We start from the raw sequence: 24,304 nt of genomic DNA, 5'->3' as shown, positions 1-24,304 counted from the left end.
ACTGAATTCTAATTGTATTTAATTTTTTAAAATTTTTTTTATTGTTCAAGTAAAGTTGTCGCCATTTCTCCCAGCACCACTCCCCCCACCTCACCCATCCCCACCTCCCACCCTCTATCCTAGCCCCCTTTGGCTTTGTCCATGTGTCCTTTATATATTCCTTGAAATTTGGTTTTAAAAGGACATACTTAAACAGAATACAGCATTGGGTATTTTCATCCAGCCTTCTTAAGGTCCAGAATAACTGTCTTTTGGTAGCCCTGTGTCAACATAAAAAATTGGGGTATATTCTAAAATATCCCCATTTTCATGAGTCGTGTTTCCATAAATTGTTGAGCACTTCCTGAATTTATGCACATTGTCACCAAAACTGCAACGTTTCTTGGCATAACAGTTTCCATTAAGTGTGCATCCTGCTGTGTAATGAAATTTTCCTGAAGTGTCTTTTTTCTGCTTAAAGGCATGTCTCCTGAGGTTTGCTTCTAGAATCTGGGGCGATAAAACACTATTTTCCCTTTCTTTATACCTCATGATTTAAAGTCCTCCTTCTTCCTGCTTTTTTGAATATAGAAACATTTTCTTTCTCATGTGTTTCTATAGTTGTCAAACTCAGATTTCCTTAATTAACGAGTTAGAGGTCTCAGTAGAGTTGGCAATCTGTACAGTTTTATAAAATCAGGGTCTTACAGTGACATTTGTTCTTTATCTTGAGTCTGACTTTTATAGCAAGGTTGCTCAGAAATCCAAATATATATATATGTATTCAGTTCTAGGTAGAAAATAATGCCAACCAATGACACAGAGAATAGAGCTTTTAGTCATGGTAAATAACTTTCCCCCTAGAGACAACGATCAGAGCTGTTATGTCAGAGAACATGGAGAAGAGGCAGGTTTTTCTTTTTATTCCCACTATATTAACCATTATAATGAAATGAAATCACTACAGCAGATACAGGCAACTGTTCTGGGCAACTGCTTGCGCATAGCCAGGCCTGTGAGAAAAGAAACATGCAAAGGTTATTCTTTTGAATTCACGAATGTATTATATCAGATATGTTTTCTCATTGAAGTTAACCTTACTTTTTACAGATTTTATTTTTATTTATTTTTAAAGAGAGGGGAAGGGAGGGAAAAAGAGAGGGAGAGAAACATTAATGTGTGGTTGCCTCTCACGCACCCCCACTGGGGACCTGGCCCACAACCCAGGCATGTGCCCTGACTGGGAATTGAACTGGTGACCCTTTGGTTCACAGCTCGCGCTCAATCCACTGAGCCACACCAGCCAGGGCTGAAGGTAATGTTACTTTTTTAAAAAATCTTTCAGTTGGGGTGGATCTCTATACATTATGAGAAGCAGTCTGATAATTGTCTAGTAGAACCCATCGACATCTTGGGGGATTACTTGTGAACGGCACGTGTTGCTGTTCCCCTGGAAGATACCTCCTTGCTCCAGCTGGAGTCTCTCCGCGGCATCGGGCAGCAGTGCCAGTCCAGCTGGGGGAGTCCGTGTTTGTGCCCTCTGCTTTAAAGTGGGAGTACGGGACTCCAGGGACATTAATAAAGGAAGTTGGCACCAAATTGGAGAAAGCAAGACATTCGAAACATATTACCATAGAGCTTGGTTAAATAACTATTTTTCTACACATTATCTGTAATCTGTTTCATAAAGTATTTATATATATCTGATAACACATACAAGTTGTATTTAATAATACAGAACTCTGGGACCAGATGTTCAGGGTTCATGGGGCCAAATTGAGTTTAAATCCCATTATTGTTACATACTCTCTGAGAGATTTTGGCCAAGTTACTTTTCAGAGCTCAAATTTATTTATCTGTAAAATGGGGAGAGTAATAGTACATATGTCATAAAACCAGGTAGCAATTAAACAAATGAGTAAATGTGAAAGCCCCTGGCAAGCGCCTGGGCACTTACCTCCTGGGCACGGCATTTGGGTGAGCAGCTTTTGTGCTTGGAGGTCACATGTGTCTATAAGCAGTGACTCTGGATGGCAGCCGGCAGGGCAGGAAATGGGAGGGGAGGGGACAAAACTGCCTGTTGGTGCTGAGAACACCAATGGGCAGATAGAGACAGCCTTCAGCCAGTCCGTTCTAGTCTCTTCCCATCCGCCCAAGCACTACCTAGTTTGCAAGAACAAATTAAAACTTTGCAATGAATTTGCCTGATTTAGAGGTGGAACTATCAAAACTCTGACAAGGAGGTCAAAGTTTCATAACGGACAGATTTGGGCTTTAAACTTCTGGCTTTCTTATTCTAAAGATTGTATCACTATAGCAATATTGGCGACTGAGGAATGCCAGGAGTTATTCATTTTCTTCACTGAGGGGTATTTACTGCAAATATTTCTTTCTTTAACACAAAAAGTAATCCTTAGGATAAAAATAAATCAACAGTTTTTATTCTTTCAGACTGTACACTCTTTGTTTAGATGGGTGTGCAAGTAGACACACTGCATTCAGAACCTTAGAAGTTTGCATCTTCCATCACGCTTTCCTTCCGCCTCATGGTACATAGATGTATGCAACAAGCTAGGAAGTAGACCAGTAAAGGGAGAATTCGGGTGGCACTTCTGGCACTAAGAACAGAGGACAGCTCTGCCATGCATAAGAGGTCAGATTTGAACCATGACATGAAATCAGTTGTCTCATGTCGTGGAGTTCTAAATATGTTGTATTTTGAAATTAGTTGTTTTGCTGCCCCTGAATTTGCTTAACCACCTTGTGATTTAAAATGAGAAATATTCTCCTATTCCTGATCTTTTTCTCAGTGATGGGTCTTGATTTGGAGAATTTTCTGGGCTATTGACATAGTCGACACTATCATTTCGAAATCCATAGTATTGATTAATGCTCTAGTAGAACAAAGCAGGGTTCAGAAAGCAGATTGTTAACTTTACAGGGTGTGCCCTGCAGTACAGAGAAGAATCCACACTCCCCTTCCTCTCCACTCCCCTCCCATTTCTGCTGTCCTTGCTGTGTGTTAAGTAGTTCATGGTGCTTCACACAAGTTGTCAGGTTCCCCATTCATAAAACAAACAAAGACACTCAAGTCTCTGGGGAAAAAGAAAGCTCTTCCTCATTAAACACAGGCAGAAAATGTTTTTTGTTCCTTTGAATTTCCCAGTGTAATTACTGTATCTGTCTGTTAGACCACTCATGGTGGTCTGCTCTTTCTTACCTTTTCTGTGGACAGTTCTAGAGGGCCACACAGCACACGTGGGACTTGCCTGCAGCCACCAGACCGCAGTTTTGTGAGGATTATTAGTCCAGCATGTGGGCACCTCTTTCACTGAATGCCAGTCCTGGAGCAGCAGAGCAGTGTGTTGGGCTGGAGGACTGGGAGGTGGAGCCTTTTTGCTCACTGCAGCGAGTTCCCTTCTCTCTCTCTCTCTCCCGGCTGTGCATTGGCTCTGCATGCTCCGTGCACTGCTCCTCGGAGTGAAATAGCAGGGTGTGCTCACAGACCCGGGTGTGAACTGCATTCTCTATTTGGGGTGCCCGGGGAAAGAGCACCAGGAAGGAAGGACGGCACCAGTGCCATGGGCCAGCTCTGCTGCTTCCCTTTCTCCAGAGATGAGGAAAAAATCAGTAAGTGGTTTGTACTGTGCAGAATCCTAAGTGCTTGACTGTTTTGTGTGTCTGTCTTCTAGGGATAGTTTTTTTTTTTTCTTATGGGAAAGAGCAGAATAATTAGCTGTGATTTTTCATGGGCTTTTCTTAAAAGGATTGGAGGGTGTGTAGTTAATGATTAACTGTAAAAGTACACAAATCAGTAAAGAGGCTAGGTTAAATGTAAAATACTGAAAAACTCATTTTTGATATTCATCTGTTGGTAATCTTACACTTTATTTTTATCACACTGTCTGGAGTCAGAGTTTAGTTTTGAATTTCTTTAAATCACTGCCTACCATTTGATATATGGTATAAGACAGGCTTCATTTTGCTTATTTGAAATTGGGATATTTTCAAAACAATGCTCAATAACAATATATAGAAAAGTAAAGCTGGCTCTAAAATGACATGTGTTATATATTTTTAGATCTTTTCATGTTTCTTCTGCTTTGTCCCTGTGTAACTTGTAAGGCCACTCCAAACAAGTGATGCCACTTTGCTCCAGCACAACCTCACTGAATATTTTTAAACAAATGTCAGGCAGATTCCACATTTGCTGATGGCCCAGAAAACAGAACTTAAAGTGATGACATTTGCATTGATTTTTTTTTCTTCCTCACTGGCTTGTGTGTATTCACTTATAATTAGCTTAGTTAAATACAGTACTGGCATTTTAATTAGTGTGCCAAATAGGACTTGCCTTATACTAGTTGCCCCCAAATATTGAATTTTTACTTTTTTTCAATAAAATGTTCACAGTCATACTTCCTAATTCTGCAGCCACATTTCTGTCTTGTCAGTGCTTTCTTTAAATAAATTTAAGTAGGTCTGTAGAATCTAATTCAGATACTCAAAGGTCCATGTCTGGCTTATGTTTTCTGCTGCTTGTTCCTCAGGAAACTAACGAGGAATAGGTTTTTTAAGAAACCGATACATATCCTATACCTATCCACTTGGGAAATAAGCCAGTTTTGCAAGAAATCTTCTGGGAATGCTTGGAATAAATTTTAGAAGAATTTGGAGCACCTGATTATTAACAAGAGCCAGTAGTTATGCTCTAAATTTTAGTTATGAAAATTATACTATACAGAACGTGATGATCTTGATCTTAAAACCCTAGATGACTTTACAAGAAAATTCTTCATTTCCTAACAATGAGCACTGGCATCCGTTTGGCAGCCTAAAACTTTTCAGGTATTTGTCAGAATGATTTATTTACAGTTCCTGGGGTTTTTGGTTGATTGATTCCTTCCTTAAGGAATATGTCTCCCTGAAAAACCTTGGTATGGACAGATGCAGGGACAGTGAGGTCTTTCCTACCCTCTCCACCTGCTCTTCCTCCACTCCAGGTTTTCACTCAGAGCATCTGCTTTCCTTCCATTGTTCCTCCTCCCCTGTCTGGAAGCCGTCTTCTTGGCACTGACTGAAGTCAAGTTGCACCTCAGTGAAGAATCTGCTCTCTTCTGTCTTATTTTGGATCACTGGAGGGCAAAGTCTTGTGTTTTACATACAGCGTTTCTTAATATTGATTGACAGGAAGTGGTATATACTGCTTTCTGGGTTTGTTTTCTCGAGTTCCAAAATTTTAAAAAGAAAATGAAGACAGGACACCGTGTCTAAAGTGAAGTTGTAGTCCAGAAGTACAAATCATGGTTAGAAATCAATGCATTTGCACCCCCTTTCCCCTCATTCATCCCACTGGCCCCTGGTCCTCCCCACTCTCTCCCCATCAACTGTCTTTGATTTTTGTCATTGCTTTACCATTTTCCTCCTAATTTGTTCCACTCTCCACTTACACACCCATCCACTGTTTTCTGGTGCTATTGTTTAATTTTGTTACTATAGGATGCTCTAAAGAGAAGCTTTTCTGCCAGACACTGCTATGTTGCTGGTAATACATGTCGAAAAGTACTCACAAAGAAGACTTGAAAGAAAAGTAGCAGAGAATTCATTAGCTAGCATGCCTCAAAAAACATGTAAATTAGCATTAATGGTAGATATCCAGCCCAGAAGTTGTGTCGATGACATGTACAAGAAACTGTAGCAGACATTTGGGAGGGTCCAGAATTTTTCTGATCTTGCTACTAGATGTACAGTAACCTCCTGGGTCTAATTCATCTTTGTGTCCCTACCTAGTAGCCTCCTTAGCCTGCTTGGAGATACACAGACACATGCTTAGCAGGACCCACTAGGGACCAAGCACAAAAATGCTAATGCCTGCACTCTTCTAATTCTGCTGTAAAGAGTGATGGGCCCTCAACTGGTAGAGAATTAAAGGAGTTTGTGGTGGAAGTTTACACCTGTGGATGTCATTCTCAAAACACAGGCGAGTCCTCTACCGTCCTGCAGAGCTGCAGAAAGGATGTACCCAGCTGGCCAAGTGGTAAGGACCCAGCGACCCCGCTCCCGCCCACTGCTCTTTTATTCTGCTTTTGCCCTTGGTGGTGGTAGATGGAAAGTATTCTCATTTGATTGATTAATTAATGCTACTATTTTAATCTATTGATAGCAAACAAAGTGGTTTTTTAAAAAAATCAACTAGTTGTGCACGGGCTTAAATTTATGTAGAAAGTTAACTGTACGCATAACTAGAAATCTTGATGACAGGGTGAATAGTCAAATACAGTGGAACTCATCAAGGCCTGTATTTCAGTTAATGCATCACAAAGCTGTTAGACCCTTTTGGTTTAAACCCAGCAGTTGAATATTTTCTCAAACTGTGCTCTTTGGCCACAATAAGTTGAATATACTGACAGTAAATGCATGTTTCTTGGGAGACTAAGCTCTTTATTGTTACACAGGAACTTTAAATATCACCATATATGTTGTAGAATTCACAAATGTTGTAGATCATCTCCTATGTCATTCTTGCTGAATTCTTATATAGCACTTGTTTTTTAAAACCACCCAATTCCTCACAGTGCACTTCTTGAAGGGACTGTCCATAAACAAGAATGTTCCTGCACAGGCTTACTGACCACGGCAGCTTGTCAATCTTACTAAGTTAACCTCCAAAGAAAACGTCACTAAAGAGACAGTTCTGTAACCAATTGGAAAACGTTTTAGTTGTTCTCTTCCTGTTGCAGATTTCCCTCTTTGAAGAGCATTGCTTTTGTGTAGGGTGAAATAGGTGACTGTCCAAACATAAACCACCCGCCCTGTGGGGCAGGCAGTTTGCAGGCACGGGAGGCACTATGGGGCGAGAAGCCTCTCCCACGGGTGTTGTAAGGAGCACTGGAACGGCTGAGGAACAGAGACTGCCAGCCGGTTACTGCTAGCCCTGAGGTCTGTGCTGCTGAAAATAAAATGATATTGGTATTTATTGCATTGACACATTTTAGTTCTATAACTATGCATTTTAACAATACATACACATTTTATTTTCATACGTAAAATATGTTCCAATATACTCTTTTTGTGTGGGACATTACCAGGACCATATATAGCATTCATTTCATAAATATGAGTCAAACCTCAAGATAGTTTGTTTCCTTTTTTATCTTTTGATGGTTTGTTTCTGATGATTTGTAATGTGATGGTATAACACTAATGCATAAATTGAGGTTAGCAGTGTTAATTTCATGTCTGGTGAATACTTAAATTTTTGAACCTTAACTGCCATGGTGGTGATTGTTCAGTTACACCAAAGGAACTCTGTATTTAGGGTTCCAGTTCTCCAGAAGGCTTCCTATAAAGTCTTATACCTGGCTCTTCTCACTTGCACTTAAAAACACTGACTTTGAGGTTGGCTTTCCTATGTATGCTGTGTCTCACGGCAGATTTCAGGCCGCCCTTTGGCAGAACCCATGGCGTGTGCGTCTCTTTCATAGCACTGGAACCAAACTCGGTGTCTTACCCAGGAGGGTGTGTTCCAAATGTTCGTTAGTGAAGAGAATGATACCCATTTCCTGTAGTGAATATGAAAGAACTTTCAGTATAAATGAGCCTATCAGAGGACAGAATTTGGGATGACTCTGTGTAATGATGGAATCTATAAAGGACTTTGGTTACTGAATGTATCAGGAAAACATTTTAACAGGTTCTCACTTATATGCTCCAGCGTGGGCCCCAGGAAACGTGTGATGGGGAACCTCCCATCAGCGGACAGCACCATTCATTTCCTTCCTCGTGAGTAGAAAGGGGTTTGTACACAGGGGATGCAGCGTGACTCCAGCTCGGCTGCTGCCTGGTGAAAATGTGAGGTCCCTCCTTTAGCCTGCAGTTTTCACTGTAGGAAGACACAGAACTGGGAGTCAGGAGACCTGGGTGACAAATCATATCCTGTCTCACACTGGGCAATTGCTAACATCTCCGGGCCTCCGTTCCTCATATTTGAGAAGTGGTGGCTGAACTACCATGATCTTGGAAGTTTATTCATCCCCCCGGCTCCCCATTGTTTCCTTAGAGTTAAGAGTCTAAGAAATAAATATTATAGATATGATGCAGTGTTTTCCTTCCTTCTACTGCTCCTCTTTCTCCTCCTCCTCCTCCTCCAGGATGGTCTGAAGACCTGCTTTTCTTCTTTTTAATTTATCAAATGCTTATCACGTGCCAGGAACAATAATGCCATGATCACTTGGAAAATTGTTTATGAAATGAAACTTAGAAAATAGATGCTCGACTTCCCATTTAAGAGAGGGAGGTAGCTGAAAGCTAGGAGTTTGGGGCAGTTCTCAGTTACTGTTCCCCAGGGGTACTGAGGGCCCGGAGCTGCAGGACGCTGGGCCCCAGGCCCTGGTACGTGCTGCCCCCTTCCTGAAGCAGTGAGGTGTGGCAGGGCCAGCGCCACTGTGGAGCTGAGGCTGCATTTGCATCTGATGTCTGTGGGTAATACTGTGGTAGCAGCAGTAATGTGCAATATAAAACATTTAACCGTAGTCACTGAAGATTAGGTTTTACTCCTTCTTTTATTAAATAATGTACACCCCAGAGGTTTATGTTTCTAAAATTAAGTATAGGAACATTAGCGCAAATGCACAAAGTTACTACTCTGTCTTACTTCCCTGATTCCTTTTATTTATTCATAGCCTATATGGTAATTCTATTTCCTTTTGTTGCTGTTCTCAGACCATAGAAGTTGCCTGGATTTGGTGAACAATGCTGACTAATTTCCACTGGGAGTACGAAGGCTATATGTAGTGTTTTTCCCAGCTTCTAGTGTAGTTACAGGCTGTTGTGAGCTACCCCGATGCCCCATGAAGCAATGTGATGTGACCCATCCTTGTGTCTTATTTTTGGGGACCATGTGAGAAAAGGAGTGGGAATCATGGGTATAAAGGTTTTGGTTAAAAAACTTCATATATTACCCCTTCCTGAGGAATATGCATTTTAACAATACTAAATTATCCCCTGTCCTCTTAGGAAATACTTGTAGTAAAATGACAAAATAAATTAAGCAGTGGTAATGACTTAGTCCAAAACAATCTCTGAGGGAGGAATTTCAGGCGGATAGTGAAACTCTTTCAGGGCATCTGATAAATCACTTCCCGTAGATAATTGCCTTCTGTTTAATTAAGTTGGCCCAGCCCAATATGTAGTTGTCTATGAGCTGTTATTGGAAAACTTCTGATACTTACAGTAAAGAAACTAAAAGGAACCCCAAAGTCTCAGTGCTGAAATCAGGGCTTTCTGGAGATGGGTGGACTCATTTTGCATTTTTTGTTCTAATATTTACTATGTAATTTCTCGAAGCCTCTGTACCTTCATTTTAAATATCCACTTATTGTGAGAATTAAACAAGCTTATGTCTATAAAATGCCTGACACTGGGGTTGGCATATGGTAGATGCAGTAAATATAATTTCTTTTTAACAAATGACAGTGTATTGTGTAACCGGTCACCTCAGAAGTCAGCTGAACTGTAGCTTTATTTCCATCATGCCCAGGAAGGGAAAGAATGAACTTACAAGATTCAGACCTTGAATTTTGGTGTAGACTTTGAACATTTATTAGTTTAACATCCTTTCCTTGCGGGACTCCCGCTCCTTCTGGGCTTTGTCCATCACGATGCCTCTCCTCCCTGCCCTGGGAGGCACGTGTGGTCCAAGCAGAGTCAGGCGAAGTCTTCCTCAAGATCTGATAGGGGGTCTGTCTTCCTATTGGGTTGTGAGTGGAAAGGATGTAAGCATAGGATTGGTAGTTGGTAGGGAATCAGTGTGAAGCCAGCACAAGCACAGAAGAAAGAGACTGGAGGAGAGAGAGACAGTCCTGATGATATTTTTGAGCCTCTGATTTGAGCCGTGACTAAGACCGTCTTTATTACATGAAGCATTTTTTTGTGTGTGTATATGTGCTTAAACTGGCTTGAGTTCATTTTTTTGGTCACCTGCAGCCAAAAGATTTCAAGTACTATTTCAGAGGACCCTCAATGTATGTAAGCATAGGCCCATTCTGGAACAAACACATTTCCAAACCCAGTGAAGAAGTGAAAACTCTTTGATATTTCCTGAAGCTTCATCTGCCATTTTAGTGGCGGTGAAATTTATCTGAGGTCTGTTATGAAGAATAATTCAGTTCCCCTCAACTAATATTGTTGACCACGCCACATTTTGAAAAATCCGAGCAAGGTGTTGTGGAAGATACAGTGACGGTACGTGGCCCCTGTTGTTGGAAGGCTACTTTTTAATTCACATGATTAAAAAAAGAGATGGATAGGGCTCCAGTGTTTATTTGGCCCCAACTGAGACAAAGCAAAGATAAAAGGTCTTGAAGTTCTCAGTCTAGGAAGTGAGGCCACACCTCTTCCATACCAGCCGCGTCCAGTGGGAGGGAGGGAGTTTAGTTAATCACCACCAAGAGCGGAACTCCCCTCAAGGTCCAGTCACAGGCAGCAGCTACAGCTTGATGTGGGCAAGTGCAGTTTCTACAACAACATCTTAGCAAGTAAAGTTTCCTATAACAAACATTTATAATGTCCGAGTACAAGTTAACAGACCCTGGAACTATTAAAACCGACCTCCCCGCTGTACAGTAAAGTGCTTTGCCCTCAACAGATAGTCATGGAGAGGGATGGAGCTGTAGGATGCAGATACAAAGAGTAAGGGGAGTTTTAACTTGAAGCCTAAGTCAACTAGGATATAATGATATTAATTTTACTTAAGGCTGAGACAAAGATATTTGAGAAATTACAATTTTTATGTTTGTACAAACTGCCCCCAAGCGTATAAATATAGTCAAGGACATTTGTAAGCCTAAGATATTTATACAGAAGAACTATTGTGCCAGGGAGGAAGTGATATAAAATCAGAATACTTAGGGTAGATGGAGAGGGAATTTTGTATTCCCGAGAGAGACAGAGTTCTTCGTGTAATGCTAATGCAAGAGGGAAGAAAGAATCTGACAGAAAAGGGTGGTACGTTTTCTTCCGCATGTCTCAGCAGCCCTTCCTTCCACTTCCCCTCTGACTTCGTGGCTAGATAGTTGATGTTGGTATTTGCCATGTAAATTACACCGAATTTCAATTCGATGTCTTACATCCAACTGTTAGAGCAAAAATAAAATTCACACTTTCTCTAAGTATCTAAAATATCCAGCTAAAGTTAGCTGTGAAGCTTGGCTTCTTCAGTGTTTTGATTGATGTAATGATAGCTAATAAACTGGCAAGCAGATGATCTCTTGATCCAAGACCTTCTATCTAGGTCTATAGCAGTCAGTCCTATTTAGAATTGTGGCAAGTGCGAGTATGTCCAGAGGAGGGAGGTAAGGATGGTGAGGAGCCTGGAAACCACATTATAAGAGGAAGGCTGATGGACTGGCTGCTTAGGTAGGAGAAGAGGAGGCAGATGGATCAGTTGCCTTGAAATATTTGGAGGAGTCTTTAATGGGGAAGGGAAAGAAGAGTTATTCTGTATGGCTCCAAAGGATAAATTAGGACACTGAGTGTTTAACACATTTTCTTTTGGTGATTTTAGAAGCCAAATGGTAAAGGTATGTTAAGCCCAGTAGTATTCTAACTATGTTTGTAATAACTCGTGTGTTTAATCATGGAAATACTGAAATGGAGCCCTCAAACACAGAAACACTGAAATGGAGTCATAGTCAATATTGCATTAATAATTCTAAATCATTGCCTAAAGGCAGAGGTTTGAAGGCAGTTTTCAAACTGTTCTAAGCCACAAAACTCTTTCTTTAAATGGAAGACCAAAATTTTTATGAGCAAATATATACCTCTTTGTTATTTCTTATTTCATAATATCTATTAAATGACTGTTTTCAGTCAGTACCTTCAGGATCCAAAACCTTGCCTTAAAATAGAGATGTGGCACGTAAGTGTGGACTGTCACCTGGGGACACTGTTGTGTCACCCGTGCGCCACACAAAACACTGCAGACCTGGCAGTCGTACCAGTGAGTTCTGGTGATCGCCAGCCAAGGTGTGTTGCCTATTCTGCGATTGTCTTTATAAGTGAAATTTTTATGAAAAATTTGTCCAAACTCACATTTATTTTAAATTCGTTTTCTCCAATATGAGTGTAGTAAATTTAAGATAAAAATTCATTGTGATGCTATTGTGTACCTACTACCATATATTGTACACTCAATATTCAGTGTAAAAGTTAGATTTACATATTTTTAGGTTTTTTAGAAACTAAAAATGTATACATAAAACTGTATGGAATTTGAATATTAAATTAAAAGGCAAAATAAATTGTTTTATGGAAAGCAAGTTCATGGAATATGCAGTTTTTCTAAGAAAAATCAGCCTCATAGCTGCTCCTAATTTTATACCCTTTTCTTTTGTCATTCGTGTCTCAGTCCACTGTAAACACAACATGGTGAGGGAAAAATACAGACATAGTTTGTTTCAGGTAGGGGCCAGCCATGCAAAGGAATTACACCAGTGGTTTTAACAGCGAGAACTTAGCATAGGGAATTAGTTGGACACATTTTAGTGGAAAGGCAAGACTGAGGAAGAACACAGGCAGTAACATTTCAGCCCGTGGCACCTTGGGGGAAGGGCCAAAAGGCATAGAGACGCAGAGCTTTTAGGAAGGATTGCTGTCTCCCAGGAAGTGCCCAGGACACAGCAAAGGGACATGCAGAAACTAGGGTTATGGCCTGTAAGCAGGGGACCCTGGCCAGCTTTGCTGTTAACTCTGAGGCTAATTCCAGGAAAGAAAGTGGAAACTGGAACCAGTGGCTGCTGTCAGGGAGATTGGCTGTATTTGGGGCAACACTGATAGGAAGAATGGACTAATAGCAAAGGGCAAGTTCCTTTTCCCCCCATGCAGCCATCCAGTTTTCCTCTGGAGCCCTCTTAAAGGAACCTAGCAGGGATCTTGAAGGGGAAGGAGGAGTGTGTTGCTGAGTCTGAGCTGCAGATGGAACGGCCGAATGAGGAAGGATGGGCTCAGAGCTCCGGGACAAGTAGTTAAGGACTGGCACGCAGGCGGTGGCTCTGTTTCAACGTCTTTCTTTTTTCATTGTTCCGAGGTAAGCGTTTAGTTTATGTCAATTTTTGGTCCTTCTTTCTTTTGAGACAAAAATAACAACCATATTAAATAGCATTGTATGGAATTCCACAAATTTTAATACATTATGTGGGAAAGTGAATATTTCTAAAGGAATACAGTTTTTTTTTAAAAGAAAATAGGTAGGCTACAAAAATTCAAACAAATGTTAATAAGATGTTTCTAAAGAAAAGCTTTACCCATATCAATTTAACAAACTTAAAAGAGCAAATTGCTTTTAAACTAATTCAGTGTTTATAAAAATTCCCTAAAAACTATGTATTCTTTTAAAGTTTGTGTTTTGCAGAAGTTCGTTAAATCATAATGTTTTGGTGAATATTTTTTCAGTTTCATTTTATTACAACTAAGTGATGTTACATGATATGTGTTATGAAAACACAAGTATGCAGAGTATTCAGACTGACTCTGCAGGACACTAGGTCTGGAGGGGAAGGAACATGACTCCTCAGCCTCCAGAGCTCCAGGGAGGAGACTCTAAGCAGATGCAGGCTCAGGTCTGTGGTTCAGAGAGAAGCAGTGGGCATGATGGGGGACAAGACTGGGATCATCTTTTATCCCCTTCTTCTAGCCATCTTTCAGTGCCCTGCTTACCCTAGGGATGTCACGCTCGTCTTTAGAATGGTTGGAAGCAGAAGCCCAGTGTGATCATGATTGTTCTTTGTCCCCCTGGTACCACATACGTGCCTTTCTCACTGTACTTGCTATTCCTTGGGGTGGGAGTGGTTCTTCCACACGTAGAGATCAAGAACTCGAGAAGCAAACATCCACTGATGGAAGAAATGAATTTACATTTCTGTTCATCAGCATATCATTCAATAAGTGAAAATGCTAGTTTAATTTCTTGTGGTAGGAATTCACATATTGAAAGAACTTTAATGAACAGTAGCTATCACCAAAGAGAATTTTAAAACTATTTGACTTTTGTGTGAATATATTTTGGAATCCTCTAATGTTATGTCATTGAAAAAAGAAAAGTATATACTAAATTATTTTATTCAGCCATTGCCCCTGAAGCTAAAACAATACATTTCTGAGTTTACCAAGTTTCAGTTTTTTGAAAATGTACTCAGTTTCTTTATTTGTTATTATCATGTGCCTGGAAGAATGGTCATAGATTACTATTTATTTATTTATTTATATTATGTTTTATTGATTATGCTATTACAGTTGTCTCAGTTTTTCTCCCTTTGCCTCTCTCCACCCAGCATCCCCCACTCCCTCAGGCAAACCCACATCTTTGTTCATGTCCATGGGTCATACGTATAAGTTCTTTGGCTACTCCATTTCCTATACTGTACTTTATATCTCCATGGCTATTCTATAACTATGCATTTGTACTTTTTAATCTCCTCACCTCTTCACCCATTCCTCCAAACTCCCCTTCCATCTGGCAACCATCGAAACAGTCTCCATATCCATGATTCTGTCTCTGTTCGTCTTGTTTGCTTAGTTTGTTTTTTAGATTCCATTGTTGATAGATATGTATTTATTGCCATTTTATTATTCATAGTTTTGATCTTCTTTTTCTTAAATAAGTCCCTTTGCCACTTTATATAATAATAGTTTGATGATGATGATGATGATGATGATGATGATGATGAACTCCTTCAGTTTTCTCTTGTCTGGGAAGCTCTTTATCCACCCTTCCATTCTAAATGATAGCTTTGCTGGGTAGAGAATCTTGGCTGTAGTTCCCTGCTTTTCATGACTTTGAATATTTCTTGCCAATCCCTTCTAGCCTGCAAAGTTTCTTTGAGAAATCAGCTAAAGATCTTATTGGAACTCCCCTGTACGTAACTAACTTCTTTTCTCTTGTTGCTTTTAAGATTCTCTATTTTTAATCATTGATATTTTAATTATGATGTATCTTAATTATCATAAGTAAGGAGTATGATGGAGTGGGCCTCTTTGCATCCATCTTCTTTGGGACTTTCTGGGCTTCCTGGACTTGCATGTCTATTTTCTTCACCAGATTAGGGGAGTTTTCTTTCATAATTTTTTCAAAGAGATTTTTGATGTCTTGTTACTTTTCCTCTTCTGGCACCCCTATGATGTGAATGTTAGAATGCTTTAAGTTGTTCCAGTGGCTCCTTACACTATTCTTGTTTTTTTGTGTTCTTTTTTTCTTCTTGTTATTCTGATCGGTTGTTTTATTTCTTCGTTATGTTCCAAATGATTGATTTGATTCTTGGGTTCATACACTGCACTGTTGTTTTCCTGTAAATTGTTATTTCAATTAGTATATTCTTTGTTTCTGACTGGGTCTTTTTTATGTTGTTGAAGCCCTTACTAGGTTCCTTGAGCATCCTTATAACCAGTGTTTTGAACTCTGTGTCTGATAGACTGCTATCTCTGTTATTTCTTTCATTTGGGCCATCCTTCTTTGTCTCCTCATTTTGGCAAAGAAAGTGTTTCTTTCTGTATATTAGTTGAGCTGCTGTGACTCCCTGTCTTAGTAGTGTGACCCACAGTAGTAGGTGTCCTGTAGGGTCCAGTGGCATAGCCTCTTCTATTACCCAAGCTGGGTACTTGGGCTACAACCTTCATGTGTGCTGAGTATAATATTGTCTTATAGTTAGTTGAGCCTTGATTGCTGTCGGCAGGTCAATAGGAAGGATTTACCCAAGCCAGTCAGCCACAAGGACTGGCTATGACCACTGACCATCAGCCTCTACCCTCCGTGGAAGATCCACTGTTTATGGGAAGAGTGGTGGTGTTCTGATGTGGTCTGTAGCTGTCCACTGGATGTACAGGCTCTGTGGTTTCCTAGTGGTAAAGGCCAAGGTCAGCCACCTTCTGTATTCTGCTTGGGCCCACAATGCCTGAGCCGTGAAGCAGTCTGAGATGGCTGCTACTTGTACTGGGCTTGGAGATTCCCAGGAAAACCCAAGCTGTGAATTTAGGTTGGCTGCTGCTAGTGCCAGGCCTGGGGCCACTTAGCAAGAGGTATTCGGGCTGGGGGTTTGCTGGGGGTTTGCTGAGGCCGGCTATTGCTGGATTGATATAATTTCAGAAGTTGTGAAGCATGAGCCAAGACAGCCATTCATATGGAAAAGCCAGGGTTAACAGCTTGAGTGGGCCCATAAGATGGCTAGGGTGGAGCCTCAGGGAATTTTTTGGGTGGGGCAAACTGTGTTAGCCAGGTTGATAGAGACTCTGATATGGCACCTGCATGGTGGCTCTGTGGCTCTGTGGGGGGATGGTTCAGAAAAGAGAGTGGCTTCTGCCTGCCTTTCTGTCTGAGAAAAAGCTATTCCATAGCTCTTGCCTCGATACCAGACACTTCTGTTCCTTCCCATATGCCACTAGTGCCTTTGGAGCTGCTACCCCAGAGATGGAGCTCAGAGGGAGGGAGTCTGAGTCGGTGAGTTTGTGTGTAGGTTCTTTAAGAGGAACTGCTTGGGACTCCACAAGTTTTTCACCAACTCAATCCTTGCTAGTTTTTGCAGCCAGAGGTTATGGAGACTTATATTCCTGGCACTGAAACCCTGGGCTAGGGGTCTAATGTGGGTAAGGGACTCCTCACTCCCGAGATATCTCTCCCAGATTTTTATCCACCACACATGGGTGTGGAACTAGCCTGTTCTGTGTCTCTATGTCTTCGACCCTCCTGCCAGTCTGGATGGATGTCATTTCTTTAATTCTGTAGTTGTCAGACTTCCATTCGACTCGATTTCTGATGGTTCCAAATGGTGGTTGTTGTATAGTTTAGTTGTAATTTGGATGTGGTTGCAAGAAGAGGAAAGCTGTGCTCACCTATGCCTCCATCTTCTCTTTTTTTTAAATTACATTTTATTGTTTACGCTATTACAGTTCTACCAATTTTTCCCTATTTCCCCCCGTCTTTCTAGTTCTTCCCACTCCCTCAGGCAGTCCCCACACTGTTGTCCATGTCCATGGGTTGTGCATCTGTGTTCTTTGGCTAATTCCTTCACCTTCTTTCAACCAGCCTGCTCCTCCCCCCTGCATTGAGACAGCTGTCTGTCTGTGCCAGGTTTCTGTTCCTCTTGTTCTGTTCGTTAGTTTATTTTGTTCATTAGATTTCACTTATAAGAGAGATCGTATGGTATTTTTTTCAGTTTACATTCATGGCTATGGATGACTTAAAATTTTAAGTTTTCTCTTAGTATCATTTTAATGGTTAATTATCCTTAAGTTTTCTTTAGCATTATTACATAGGTTTTTTTTAAAGATTTTATTTATTTATCTTTAGAGGTGAAGGGAAGGAGAGAGGGAGAGAAATATCAATGTATGGTTGCCTCTTGTGCAGTCCCTGCTGGGAACCGGCTTGCAACCCAGGCATGTGCCCCGACAAGGAACCACAATCCTCTGGTTCGCAGGCCCGCGCTCAATCCACTGAGCTACATATACCAGCCAGGGCAGCATTACATAGTTTTTTAACTGAAGCATTACACATTCTTTATTTGATCCATTACTATGGCTTTTATAAAACCCAGTAAAATCGGTCCACAGATTGCTCAGTATTCACAAGGCAAATACACTGACCAAATGGTCCTATGCACCTGGCTTTTCATGGTCAGACTTTAAAAATTAGGTTTTGGAAGCCATCAAAGAAAATAATCACTGGCATTTTAACCAGTTTTATGTGTTGGCTGATTGAATAAATAGATTGAAATTTATGTGGTATAAAATACATTCTACATGCTTATCCAAAAAGGGTTTGGTTTAGGATTAAGCAGCTGAGTTAGAGAGAGCTATGTTTTGAATAATTTTTAAAAGTACAATTTCTTCCATCCTATGATATTTAAAGTATTTATGATGCTCATGATTACACTGTAGTTATATTTTAGTGTCTCTCACTAAGCTTAATGACTGGTTATTTTCACTGAACCTAAAACAAAATGAAGCAAAATCACTGGCTAGTGGTGTATCTGATATTTTCCTAAAAATAGTAGCAATGTTCTGAGACCCAAGCTTCCATTTTAAAATATTAGCTGTGCTCTGAAAAATCTAATTTTCTTTAACATTATACCTCATGGTTTGAAATAAGTATTTCCCTAAAGAGAAGCCTTAATAATTTGTGTATATCACAGAATGTGGAAGCATAATTTGACCATAATAGGGGCTCCAGATAAATAAATGTTGTGCAGACTGCCCAGTATGTCCTACAGGAATCTTTATAGTCTCCCCTCTGTGTACATTTCCAGCCTCATCCCTTTCCTCTTTCCTCATCAGTCACTTTATATGAGACTGAATTCTGCAGTTACTCAGACAAGCCACTACTAAATTGCAGGTGTCTTGAAGGTTGGGCGCACGTGGGGATCATTTCTGTGTTCATCGCAACAGTGCTTCTCACAAGTAGAGGGTACCAGTGAATGTGCATAGCAGGAAAGATGGGAGAAAAGAAGGAAGGAGGGGTGGAAGAAAGGAAAGAAGGAAAGTGGAAGAAAGGGGTTGTGCTGCATTAGTCAGTATCCATTTAGTATAAAAATTTCAACCTGAGAATGAAACCTGAATTTTTCTCTTTTGCAGTGAACCAATCATTAAATTAAGTGGTGTTTCTCACACCTATACGCCATCTCCCCAGGACGAAGGTGCACTCCCCGGAGAGCTGTGAAGGGTCCGCTTGGGGGTGGGTGCTTTGGAGGAACCAATTTTCCTGATTTTGAGTGAGAGCTGCTGATTCCCTTCACTTTACTGTGTGATCTTAGACAATTTATGTAACCTCTTGTGTTTCATTGCTCTCACTTGTAATATGAGAAGAATAATACTTATTTTACCTCATAAGCTTTCTTTGAAGACCAAATGAGATAATGTTTCTGAAAGCACTTTGAAAAATGTGAAGTGTTATTTAAGTGAATGGAAAAAGGCATTTCTGTTACTGCTATTAGTGACCTGGCACCGTGGGGATTTTCTGAGCCTGTGGAACCTTCTGACCAGGGTGTGTGTGTCCTTATTGCTTGTAGAAGAGGTAGAGTGATATCTACAATTATGATTTATTTAACCAGATTAGGTTGCTGGCAACATTTACGCTGCTGTTCTTCCTTGGTTAACATTGCCTTTAGAGCAGGAAAGTGACCTTTGTTTCTGCTTGAATCAACTCCTACCCTGGAATATCTGCCTGGAAAGAAAAGTATATATTATCATGAGCAGGAGTGTTAGCCAAACAAGGGAAAACTAATTCCAGCTAGTAATGTGTTTAAGTGTTATGTAAAAGTCTCCTAATAGATAATAAGTTACTTGAACAAATAATTTTAAGATTCAAAACAATGCTTATTTTCCAGCCTAATTTTTCTGCCAAAGACCATGATTGCATGAAAATTGATCCTTCTGGCATGTTTGAAACTGTATTTCTTCTTTGAAATGATAATAATTTTCCAGTGATAGCTATACTTCTGTTGCTACTTCTCTGTACCAGGACTTGTGTTTGGATTGTCTGCATCTTTTATCACTGTTCAAATTGCAACTGTCACATCAGAGGCAGCACTGAAGGACATACAGTGGTCCTGAGCAAACAGTCAGGGATATTAGAACTCCTTACATTTCAACCTGAACAAATACAGGAATCAAAATTCAGGGAGGAACAGCTTTATATAGATAGTGCTTTATATAGATAGTTTATGATGTGGAACAGCACATACGAATCTGTAAACAATACAAGGTAAACAAGTGATCAAAACAAACCATAGTGAGCACAATGCCCCTTGGAAATAGGTTTCAGCAACAGAGTTACACTTAGTAAAGTGATTAAATTAATGATTGGTATTTATTAGGCATTGAACTCATTCTCCTTAACTGTAAAACATGTATAAAACCTCCTGATAAAATAACGACCATATTTTGAAGGCTTACTGTGTCCCAGGCATGATGTGAGGCACTTCTTACAACTTACCTCTGATGCTTACAACAGCAATGCAGGGTATGTTATGCTCATTAGTGGCCCATTGAAGGGATACTTGGGATTGAAGAGATTGTGAACAATGTTGTGCAGATAGAAAATAGCAGAATTGGATTTCAAGCTCATATATAGGTCATGTATTTCCTTCCTTACATACATCTTCGAAGTTCTGTCATATCATCACCAGTAGTTCCATTACATCACCAAGTTTTCCAATAAGAAACAACACCATTGTGGTAGAAATTGTATGGGGAACAATGTGGATCATAGTTTGGACTAAGAGAACTGATATTACAGGCTGAAAAAGGGAAGCCCTAATAATTGATGAACCTACATCAACATATTGTAATGACTCAAAGTCCATAGGTTACATTATACTTCACTCTTGGTGTTGTATCTTCCATGGGTTTGGACAAATGTACAAATGACATGTATCCTTCATTATGGCATCCAACAGAGTATTTTCACTGCCCTAAAAATTCCCTGGGCTCTGCATATTCATTTCCCCTCCCCTAAACCCTGGCAACTCCTAATCTTTTTACTATTTTCATAGTTTTGCCTTTTCTAGAATGCCATACGGTTGGAATCATATAGTATGTAGCCATTTCAGATTGGTTCTGTCACTTAGCATAATACCTTCTAGGTCCATCCATGCTGTTGCAAAAGGTAACGTTTCATTCTTTTTATGGCCGAGTAATATTCCATTGTATAAGTGTACCACAGATTTTTTTATCCAGGTATCTATTGATGGACACTTGGGTTGCTTCCATATCTTGGCTATTGTAAATAATGCTGCAATAAACATGTGGGTGCATATATTCTTTTGAGTTAGTGTTTTGCATTTCTTTGGATATATACCCAGAAGTGGAATTGCTGGGTCATAAGGTAATTCCATTTTTAATTTATTGAGGAACCTTCATACTGTTTTCCATAGTGGCTGCACCAATTTGCAATCCCACCAATAGTGCACTAGGGTTCTGTTTTCTCCACATCCTCATCAACACTTCTTATTTGTTGACTTATTGATGGTAGCTATTCTGACAGGTGTGGGGTAATATCTCATTGTGGTCTTGATTTGTATCTCTCTGATAATTAATGATATTGAGCATCCTTTCATATGTCTGTTGGTCATCTCCATGTCCTCTTTGGAGAAGTTATCTATCTAGGTCTTCTGCCACCTTTTAATTGGGTTGTTTGCTTTCCTGGTGTTGTCTGAGTTGTTTATACATTTTGGATATTAACCCCATATCAGATGTATTATTGGCGAATATCTTCTTCCATTCAGCAGATTGTCTCTTCATTTTGTTGATGGTTTCCCTTGCTATGTAAAAAAAAAAGCTTTTTAGTTTGATGTAGTCCCATTTGTTTATTTTTTTAATTTTGCTTCCCTTGCTGAAGTAGATATGTCAGAAAAAAACATCGCTACAAGAAGTGTCTGAGGTTTTACTGCCTGTGTTTTTCACCCCCTTGGATTTACTTGGTTTCAGGTCTGACATTTAAGTGTTTAATCCATTTTGATTTTATTCTTGTATCTTGTGTAAGAAGGTCTAGTTTCTTTTCTTTTCTGTTTTTTTTTGCATGTATCTGTCCAATTTTCCTATCGCCATTTATTGAAAGACTGTTTTTACCCCATTGGATGTTCTTGCCTCCTTGGTCGCAGATTAATTGACCATAGAGGTGTGGGTTTACTTCTGAGCTCTCTATTCTGTTTCATTGGAGCTCTTTGGTCTATTTTTGTTGTTGTCATTTCGTTGTTTAATTTTGATTTCTCTACATATTTGAATAACAGTCCTTTATGAAATCTATTTTTTGTAAATATTTTCTCCCATTCTATGGCTTGTATTCTCACTATCTAGGCACTGTCTTCCACAGAACAAAAATGTTTAATTTTAGTGAAGTTCAGCTTATTAATTTTTTCTTTCATGGATCATGTTCTAGGTCTTGCATCTAAAAAGTCATTGTTGAGGAACATACCCACAAGCCATACCCAAGGTCATCTAAGTTTTCTCCTGTTATCTTCTAGAAGTTTTATAGTTTTGCATTTTATATTTTGGTTTGTTGTTCATTTTGAGTTAATTTTTTTGAAGTGTGTAAGGTCTGTGTTTAGGTTTATTTTTCACATGAGCATGTCCAGTTGTTCTAATACCTTTTGCTGAAGAGACTATCTTTACTTCATTGTATTGTTTTTATTCCTTTTCCTAACATAAGTTGACTATATTTGTGTGGGTCTATTTTGGGGCCCTCTGTTCTGTTCCAGTGATATATTTGCCTGTTCTTTTGCCAATACCAAACTGTCTTAATATAGTTTTATAGTTAATATTGAAGTCGGTTCTGTTGGTCTTCCAGCTTTGTTCTTTTTCAATATTGTCTTGGCTATTATGTTCTGTTTTTTGCCTTAATATATAAATTGTAGAATCAGTTTGTCGATATCCACAAAATAATTAGCTGGGATTTTTACTGGGACAAGTGAAAACTGTTAATATGGTGGCACTTTTCCCCTTAGTCCTACATGGCATTATAAGGAAGATTTTTTTGTTCCCATTTTAAAAATATTAGCATGACTTATTCTTGTCAGGACCAATAGGCACCTGTGTCTTGGTGGTAAGTGGGGGGTGGTGATGATTTCTGGAGCCCAGCAGTCACTGGGTTAGATCGTACTTGAGAACAGCCAAGCCGCATTTGTGTTGCCTTAAATCACCTCAGTGGGCAGAAAATATTTTTGCTACCACAAAGGAGTTCACTTACTCTCTTGTTTTTGACCACAAAAATAAATTTTATCTTTGCACTGGGTTGGTATTAGAAATCAGGCGATACAAACAAAGACAAAATTATGGATAATACCACAGATTAATGATGTTTCAACTCTTAAGAGAGTGGAATTGCTTACTTTAAGTTTGTTTGGAAAAGTTTTCTTTTTTAGGGACAGTGCTGTGTTTAGTGGACTTAACAGAATTTTTTCACTACCTTTAACAAAATATTTTTAGTATTCTCCTAATAAATTGATCAAAGATATTCTGGGGAGATTTATAAAATAATAGTGCCAAAGACAAAGGTTAGTCTGTCATTTGAAGTAGTTATGATATTAACCCAAGTAGACAGAAAATGTGTTTTTTATCAAGAGTTTAGTGCATACTCTTGATATGTACTACTGGGAATATTTTCACGTATTTTTTTTTGTTAGAATATTAAAAGGTAATTTGTGTACCTTGCTAACTAGGCTTCAGGTAAAATGAATGTGGTTATTTATCTTAGAGGTCAATGTGGGAGACAAATACCTTTATTCAATAGTGAGCAGGAGAAAAATACAGTATAACTCTAACTTAAGATACTGCCTTAATGATGTTGAATTAAGTTTGTTAAAAGCGTGAACACATTTGAATGAAGACGTGCATACTTCTTGATGTGCTGCATTCTTGTGGGGCTCTGAGCTTTCCGATAGACTCTTCCGTCCACCAACATTGAGAGTCTAAGGATGTTTGTGGAAATCATAAGGTGAAGTTAGAATTTAGTACTGATCTGGAAGATTCATTTATACATTTTTTTATTATTTTGTTGGTTGGTTAATGTTGGTTTGTTATAGCCAATAGTTAGTATTTGCCTCTTAGGCTGGATATTTTGGCATAGTGATCAGGTTCATCAAGCAAGGTTGATGGACATTTGTTATGTGGATATTTGAATTATTCTGGAGTTCTTTGCTCTTGATTTAAGTTTCATATTAAATCTAAATTTCTGGCCATGGGGGCTATCCTTATAGGAAGATACAAACATTTTTAAAAATGCTGTAGTGCCTGCAAGGACTTTAATCAACAGTTCACTTAATGGAGTGATATTTGTTGAGCCCTTCCTGTGTTCAGTAAACTGTGTCATGCATTAGCAGAGTAGGAGATAATTGAGAAACCTAGGACATGGTTTTTGTACTCAAGATTACTGTGTCTTTAGAAACTTGAATTAGTAGTTTTTTAATAAATGCATTAATACATAATGCTTATAATTTGTGAGAAATCACGAGAACTAATGGGCTTAATTTTTGTTTTTTGCAGTGTCCCCATAGGCTAGAATAACTGTGTAGCTAGTAGGTCCTCTGTGAATATTTGAGTGAATGGCCAAATGGCCATGTACTGTACTTGCAGTCGGAGCTGTTGGAATCAAGTAGAAGTTCATTACTTTTAGCTGGTTAGTCAGGGAAGATTTTATGGCGTGAGTAGGATTTCAGTTGATGAGAGGGAGGAAGTGCCGTCTAGAAATAGGGAATGGTGTGGAGGCTTCTGAGAAGATGTTGGAAGCTGACAATGGGAGTGTAGCAATGGTGGGTGATAGTCAGAGGTAAGTTTTGGAAAGCCTTGC

General features: G+C 39.5%; 1 protein-coding gene across 8 annotated transcripts in view; it reads left to right on the top strand.

Annotated features, from left to right (window-relative positions):
- AKAP7 (A-kinase anchoring protein 7) overlaps window positions 1-24,304 on the top strand; it is a 107,341-nt gene that overhangs the window by 77,837 nt on the left and 5,200 nt on the right. For 3 of the 8 annotated variants that reach the window (XM_053664801.1, XM_053664800.1, XM_037147884.2), the window contains exon 8: window positions 5,960-6,016. The exons of 3 other annotated variants lie outside the window; for them this stretch is intronic. In XM_053664801.1, coding sequence (XP_053520776.1) covers window positions 5,960-6,016 — 57 coding nt within the window. Of the gene's footprint in view, window positions 1-5,959; window positions 6,017-6,554; window positions 7,133-12,861; window positions 13,064-24,304 lie in introns of those variants that run through there. 2 more of the 8 variants (XR_008391526.1, XM_053664803.1) reach the window with 2 other exon arrangements.

Source organism: Artibeus jamaicensis, unplaced genomic scaffold (assembly GCF_021234435.1).
Source record: "Artibeus jamaicensis isolate MK-2021 breed Jamaican fruit bat unplaced genomic scaffold, CSHL_Jam_final contig_387, whole genome shotgun sequence".
In the NCBI taxonomy this organism is placed as follows: Eukaryota; Metazoa; Chordata; class Mammalia; order Chiroptera; family Phyllostomidae; genus Artibeus; species Artibeus jamaicensis.
The sequence above is the reverse complement of the archived record's forward strand: the minus strand, read 5'-3'. Positions and strand labels throughout refer to the sequence as shown.